The 7,559-nt window shown below is 40.2% G+C and overlaps 1 protein-coding gene across 4 annotated transcripts in view; it reads right to left on the bottom strand.

The window, feature by feature from the left end:
* Window positions 1-2,222: 2,222 nt before the first annotated feature.
* PPHLN1 (periphilin 1) overlaps window positions 2,223-7,559 on the bottom strand; it is a 68,449-nt gene continuing 63,112 nt past the window's right edge. For all 4 annotated transcript variants that reach the window (XM_019473923.1, XM_009286241.1, XM_009286243.1 and 1 more), the window contains one exon: window positions 2,223-2,815. In XM_019473923.1, coding sequence (XP_019329468.1) covers window positions 2,606-2,815 — 210 coding nt within the window. In that variant the 3' untranslated portion in view covers window positions 2,223-2,605. The remainder of the gene's footprint in view (window positions 2,816-7,559) is intronic.

Here is a 7,559-nt window from a genome sequence, read left to right as displayed (position 1 = left end):
AAGGACATCAAACTATTAAGAGTGTGTCCAGAGGAGGGCGACCAAGATGGTGAAGGGTCTCAAGGGCAGGGCTTATGAGGAGGGGCTGAGGTCACTTGGCTTGTTCAGCGTGGAGAAGAGCAGGCTGAGGGGTGACCTCATTGCAGTCGACAACTTCCTCAAGAGGGGCAGCAGAGGGGGAGGTGCTGATCTCCTCTCTCTGGTGACCAGTGACAGGACACGAGGAACTGGAATGAAGCTGCGTCAGGGGAAGTTCAGACTGGACATCAGGAAAAGGTTTTCACCGAGAGGCTGGTCGGTCGCTGGAACAGGCTCCCCAGGGAAGTGGTCATGGCACCAAGCCTGTCAGACCTCAAGGAGCACCTGGATGACAGTCATATGGTTTAGCTTTAGGTAGTCCTGCGAGGAGCAGGGAGTTGGACTCAATGATCCTCACGGGTCCCTTCCAACTTGAGATATTCTATGATTCTATGATTGTAAGCTTAGGTCTTACTTTACGGAAAAACACTTGAAAAATCAGGTACTTTTATCATAGTAAATTTAATCAGGCTTCTAACAAAGGAGACTCCTAACGAACTGTACAGTAATAATGGTCATTTTAAATCAAAAATATATTAAACATGATTTCAGTATTTTTTTCATTAGCACTTCTAACCCAAAGCAGAAACTCTGATGTAACACCCTGAAGGCTCTTGGTCCTGTAGGCAAGTAGTGAAGCGCTGTAGCTACGCTTCTGCCTCAGAGAAGACTTTGCCCGTGGCGTCACAACTGCTCTCGGTAAGCCAGGTTGTTGCCAGAAGGGGGGGGTCAGGTCTAGCTACTGTGCCACAACAGGTTGCCTCTCTTCCCCTCTCTCCCTCCCCAAATTAGCGTCCTGTAGGATCCGTGAGCTGACTCCCACTCACTGTGCAGCCCACACAATCCCAGGTGCCAACAGGGTAAGTTGCAGGTCATCTCCTTTGAGCAATGTGAACTCTTAGAAGCCGACAAAAGCCAACTGCAAAACCACACCCTACTGACATTAAAACTAATCAGGCATCTGAGGAATCTGATGTAATACATATTTAATATACCATATCGAGATTTGCATGTGTAAGATGCTGCGATACATGCAGTACCTTGTACATGCAAAATCATTGCTATTTCATTTACCTTCCTGCAAACCATTCTGATGAAATCCGAGAAGCTATCTTGATAAGAGGGCTGAATTCAATGACTTTTTCATTTACAAATACTGTGCACTTTGGAAACGGTGAGCTTTAGTCATTAGTCCTTTTACAGAGTTTCACGTGTTTTTAAATGCAAATGTATACAAAATAATCGTGCTTATACTTACCTCTCTGTGATTACGAGTCAAATTATTCCTTTCCTAAAGCGTTCATAAAAACCAGTACCTTATTAAATGTAAAGCTGTACATGATCCAACAGTCAGGATACCACCAATGAGTCCTAAATATTTTTCATCTCTGAAAAGTAGTCATGTCGCACTGGCAGCCTCTTGACTCTTCTCAACCACAGCTCCCCAACTACAAGTCGCTCTATCAGGTCAAAAGTGGCTCCAGACATTACACAGAATCACCTAGGTTTGAAATGATGATGAATTTGGGGCCTTAGGGTTCACCTTCACGTTACATCTAATCCAAAGCAACTTGGAGTTACTAAAGAGACGGTCCTGCTCGCTTGCCTTGCCTCACCTTGCCACCCCAAACCCCTGTGCCTTCTTGATGTAGGAAGTAAAGATTACACAGCCTTCTAATTGCTAAAACTGATGCATGAAAAGTGGTGACAAGGTGTAAGGGGGGAGGGGGAGAGAGTAGGAGAAGGGACCTTTCCCTGCTCAGCGGCTGCCTGCAGTTACACTCTGTAAGGCGTAGTCAAAAACATAACAAAGGAAACGTCTTAGCTGCAAATACTGACAAAAAATGGAGTTCATCCTACATAATACTGCTTACTAGTAATGACTCACGATATGGAAAACACCAAAACTTTAAAGGCATTTGCAGAACCCGCAATTAGAGCAAAAATACAGCACTTCTTATATCAAGTAGTTAGAGTTGCCCTGGCAGTCAGAGACTAGAGATAACCCCTAGTGTAATTTTACAGAATGAAGCTGAAGTTTAAAATTAAACTATAATAAATAATTTAAATCGTAGTTGTGAACAATTCTGCAAGTCTTCCCTTCCTATACTACAGATGAAAACAAGACATGTTTCTGCATAAGGTGAGGAATGAAGAGCTGCTTCTTGTCATTTTAATAAAAAATACAGCGTTTGAAGTTACACTTATAAACATCAAAACATAAGTATACATCCATCGGACTGAACATTTTTTCCTAGGTAACTGTGTAAAGGTTTCAAAAATAGTTTGTCACTTTACAGCATTTTTGAAAAGAACATCCTTTCAAGGGATTATATGTCAACAAGTACAGGTAGGAAGAATACAATTGTGGAGACCACAGCGAATGAGATATAGCCACCTGAGCTACTACGAAGGAGCGCAGGCCTTGGGTTCAAATCTCCAACAAGATCTCCTCTTTCCCCGCGAAAAGCAGATTTATGTATTATGGCATACACAATGCAGAGGATCTAAAAGCGTGTTTTTGTCCTTAGTATGGGCCCTCTTTGAAGGGTTCTGATAGATCTTGATTGGCAGCATCGTACTGAGCAATGAAATGTTTGAGTTCTTCAATGCATCGCTCACCTATTTCATGCAAATTCTGCCTCAGGGCAAACTGAATGGACTTCTCTAATGATGGATCTTTATCAATTAGCATCTTCACTACCATGCCAAAGGTTTCACAGTCTTGTCTGTAGACCTAGAAACAACACATTTTAGAAAACGATTAAATGCAAGACTCTCTACATTAGCACACCGACAGCCCTCATTGAGTTAGGTGCTACTGCAGAGCCAAACCAAGCAAAGAATACTGGATTTAACGCAAATTTCAACTGTAAGACGTGTTTGCCTTTTCCTCTCTTCTGACCTGCGCTAATACAAACGTAACTAGTTCAGAACTATCTGGATACAAGAAATAACTCTTATTGGAAGAAATGCCTTAAAAAGAGAGATTAAGTTCCTCTTGCAGCAATATGTAATAAATAATGGCAGAGCAAAGTGCAAACGCTAAACCAGATTTTCATTGCAAATATATGTAAAATTAATTTAACTGTGGCATGTCTAACAATCTCAATCTTTATACAAAGCAACAATAACTTAGTCTGTAATCTTTCCTAATACATACAAGTTACGTTTAAATAATTTCACCAAATTATGTTTGTTCATTGGATATCTGTTTCTTGTAGAAGTCCTTGACAAATACGACTTTCATCAGTTTAACTGCATTGGTGATTCAACCACTACAGGCAAGACAAATCTTGGCAGCGGTTTACATGAACCCGTCTGATCTTGTACTGCAGGGAATGAAGAGCTTGCAAGTCAGTCATGTACCACAGTTGAGGAGAAGTAACTTCTCGTTATCACTGCAACTGTTTTTCAAACAAACATCTGACTATGCTCTTAGGCGGTTTTCAAAGTGAGTCAGGGGCCTTTCCATTCCCGCCCCCCCAAATTCCAGCTAAGGTTATTAATCTAAACACCCACCAAAAAAGGAACTTGTCAAATTCTTCCAACTGCCAGATGCAGTTCATTTTCACACCTCTTTGGCCAATTTCCGTTTAGAAAATACACTGGCTTTTTGAATGAAGATAAGTCAGTTTTTTATCTCTGTACATTTTTTAGGAGAAAAAAAGCTAAAATGTTGATATTCCTCAAAGTATGATTATCTCTTAGTACTGTGTGCTTGTGTTAGAACTTGTTTTTTACAGAGCTGTGTGACCTTTGCCTCCCACATCTATCTATATTGTGGACATATATGACACAACTGTATATAAGCAATTCCCGTTTAGTAAAAAAAAGAAAAAAATAAACAAAAAAACCCCCACAACCAACCACCACCACACTGTTTTATTCATAAGGACCAGTCCAAGGGCGGCTCAAGCATATTCGTGTCAGAGGAGCAGGGGGGAAAAAAACAAACCAAAAAACATTCTGCACACAAATTAAACTATTCACAGAAACACAATAATTTAACATGATACCTTTAATAAAGACAGTTCTCAAATGTTTGATAGTATATTCTATAATAAGAGTAATTTTAGTAATATAATTATAATATTATACTGTAATAATTAAAATGAAACCCACTTTTCAAACACTGGTTGGCAAATAAAAGAAAACTTTTTGGAAGAAAACTCATTTTCAACAGAGATTAAGAAGTCAAAAAGAAGAGTGCAGCCCAAAACAAACCGGAGCTAAACATCTTAAGTGTGGAAATGGTGCACACAGGGCATCTTTTCTGAGGGGGGGTTTGTTTCCTGCTTTCTGTGTTTAGTTCTTTGGTAGTAAAATATCAGCAAGAAACACAGACTCTCAGAGTTCGTGTTCCACAGCAAGTGAAACACGGTACTTGCTAAGAGAACTTCAAACAGAGCAAATCTGGGTTTCTTTTTTTCCTGACTCTTTCCAAGGAAAAAGCTCAGGAAGAATTGCTGTATCTGATTAGCCATGTGACAGACAGATGGTATTTCACTTTAGATAACTCGTGCCTTTCAAGTACTTGCAGCATGCTTGCTAGCACCTTCACAGAATGATTTCTGAAAGGTTTTTTTCTCCCCAGAGCTATTAAGTTTTGGGGGAAATAGTTCAAAACTTTTTTTTTTCCCTTATTGCATGTCTATTTGTCCTATTTTATCACCTTTGAAGTGGTCAGACCAAGGACGTGTGAATGATCTTCCACAGGTAAATGAACCTGGTAACTGTCAGTCTTCAGAGGACGCTGTGCAACACCAGCACGAGTGAAACCCTGACACTAATAGAGAACACAGACACATCGCCCCATCTTCTGCACGGGAAGGCACCCAAAGCTACAACTGAAGGAAACGCTCTACTTTTAATTGGTCTTCAAATTAATAGCAAATAGTGCTATCTGCTATTTCTCTCACACACCACAAAGAGCTAACCCAGATGAAATTCTCTGACCCTTAGCATATAAATATTAGCTCAATCTAAGCGCACTATTCTTCAAAACTTTCACAAAAGACGATTTGGAGGAGAAACGAGAGCCATCGTTGCTGCTGCGTCTGGAGTCAGAAGTTACTTTGCTGTCACAACAATCTTGAAATTAAACACCTTCATACACGAGATGAACGTTTTCAATACTTTCTGACAAAAGACTTTTAAAAAAATAAAATTGACCTAAAATAGGGGAAGGGGGCGAAGGTGGAGCAGGAAGGCAGTTCTAACAACAGCAAACAAAGGAAACAGCTCAGCCTCTCTAACAACAATTGAGCAATTTTCCCTCAACAAGCTTTCCACCCCAGCTGCTAATTCCGATCCTCTTGGTGCAATCTGCCTCCTCAGTTGTGCTGATAAACCTATTTGTATAGCTGCGACGTAAATTGCATCACTGAGATGATCCCTTTTAAAATTACTTCCCCCCCCAATTACTGTGATTCAGTGATTCAATTCTGAAACCAGATGCATCAGCACAACTGAAAGAACTGTGAGCCACAGTCGTGAAGTGGAAATAACTTCACAAACCAGTTTATATCTGAAGCCAGTGCACGACTAACAACCCTCAGAGAGAAGTTACTATGCTTTGCTGAAGGGAGTAGAGACTATCAATTACAAAAATATCAATTACCGCTTAATCAACTATTTGAAAAAATTGTGAAAGCACTCAAAGCTCTTGAAAAAGAGGATGGTGGTGTGGCATATTAAAATCCATCTTCTCCACAGAAGAGAAGGAGGCTATTTCTGGAAAATAAGCTGAGAACGGGCTGCTTAAGGAAGAAGGAAAACTGCAGAAAAGACTCCAAACAAGCAAAAAAGCTCTCTGTTGGGAGAAAAATACTGGAAGAACTTGTGACTCAACAAGGTTTGAAAATATCCCTATCTTTAAAATTCCAGCTGATACTGATTTTGAGCTCAGACTATGGAAAGCTCATCTGTAAACATCTGGAACTAAAACCTGAAAATGATTCCATGTGTGAGGAAAGAAGAAATAACATTTTTATATTGAAAAACAAGAAAGGGAACGATACCAAAAACATTATTATTTTGTCTGATATATACGTCAGGTAATCCTGAAAACAGCTAAAGCCATAGGGTGATCATTTACCGAGGCCATAGCATACTTTTATTCTCTGACCTAAGATACAGCACCAGCATAATGGAAAGAACATGTAACACTTTAGTAAGCAGATGAAGGAGAAGCAGAAACAGCTGTTCTATTCCCAAATATATGAATATATTTATATTTATTTTATATACATGCACTATATATATATATTTAATCTTGATTTTCCTACAAATGAGAAGTATATAAGCTGAATTCAGGTTTTCTTTGAAGAGTTTTCCAAGATCAGCACATCTGGCATCTGTGAGGTCAGAGGATCACAAATATGCCTACTTTTATATTATTCTCATGGCATTTTAGCTCTTTTTATTCTTGCATGATAATAGCATAGAAGCTCTGGCTGAGATCAACTCTTCACTGTGCTAGTGTCTGTATAAACACTTAGGCTTTGTCTAGACGCAAATCTAAAGGTGTGATGCACCTGCAACACGTTAGTGAACACTCCTCATATATTTGAGAAAACTAAACCAAAGTTTGCACTGTTAGACCTGTTTAAATATAGCTAAAAGTCATTTACTTCCAGATCTAGCTAGAGCAATGGAGATGTTAGTCCCCCAGGTTGGAGGTGATCACCAGTTGGAGGTGTTCAAGCCCTAGAACTCACCGGGTAGAACAAAACTTTTGAGAACTCCCTAATCTGTGTCTGTGCAAAGTTTTCACAATTAACCTCAAAGTGCCATCCATCAGTGAATTAAATTACAATGTATGACACTGACATGGAAGCGATGAAGGATACCGCGCATTCTCTTCTTCCAGCTCAGCTTTGGGACATTAACCTCTGGTGGGGAAGAAGAGGGGCAGAAGCAAGCAGATGAGGACTGCTCATTTCTTAGACTGCTATATCCTTCCTGCAATGATGCTCTAAAAATGGTCTTGGCTTAAACCAAAGAAAACACATCGAATGGCTCAGCTGATGGGTGGAAAACACCGTCACCAAAACTTGGTTGTACATCTGAACTCTGGGTGTGGATGAAATTATACCTAGCTAGGGAATACCTTGATGACATATCTACTACTCACTGACAGGCTCGGCATCATTTCCTTTCCGTGCCTAGCACAGCCCCATGTTCTCCTCCAAAACCATTCCAGAGCTGCCTGTGTATTTTGCGCAACAGAGCCGTTGGACAATGTAAAGAGTAATGAGAAAAAAACTAGAACTTAAGATGTCCTCCCCTGCAAGTGACTACAGTCTGCAGAAGAGTCAGAAACTTAGTCATCTTGGTCTCAAAGTCTTGCATACCTGGCCAAAAAGCTGCTTCATTTCGACAGCAAGAGTAGACACAATATTCAAAGGGGATGAGGCCAGGAAAAACAGAGAAGTTAAAATGGAGATATTTGCAACCCTTATTTCAACCCATGCACC

The sequence above is a fragment of the Aptenodytes forsteri genome, unplaced genomic scaffold, assembly GCF_000699145.1.
Source record: "Aptenodytes forsteri isolate BGI_AS27 unplaced genomic scaffold, ASM69914v1 Scaffold103, whole genome shotgun sequence".
Classification (NCBI taxonomy): domain Eukaryota; kingdom Metazoa; phylum Chordata; class Aves; order Sphenisciformes; family Spheniscidae; genus Aptenodytes; species Aptenodytes forsteri.
The sequence above is the reverse complement of the archived record's forward strand: the minus strand, read 5'-3'. Positions and strand labels throughout refer to the sequence as shown.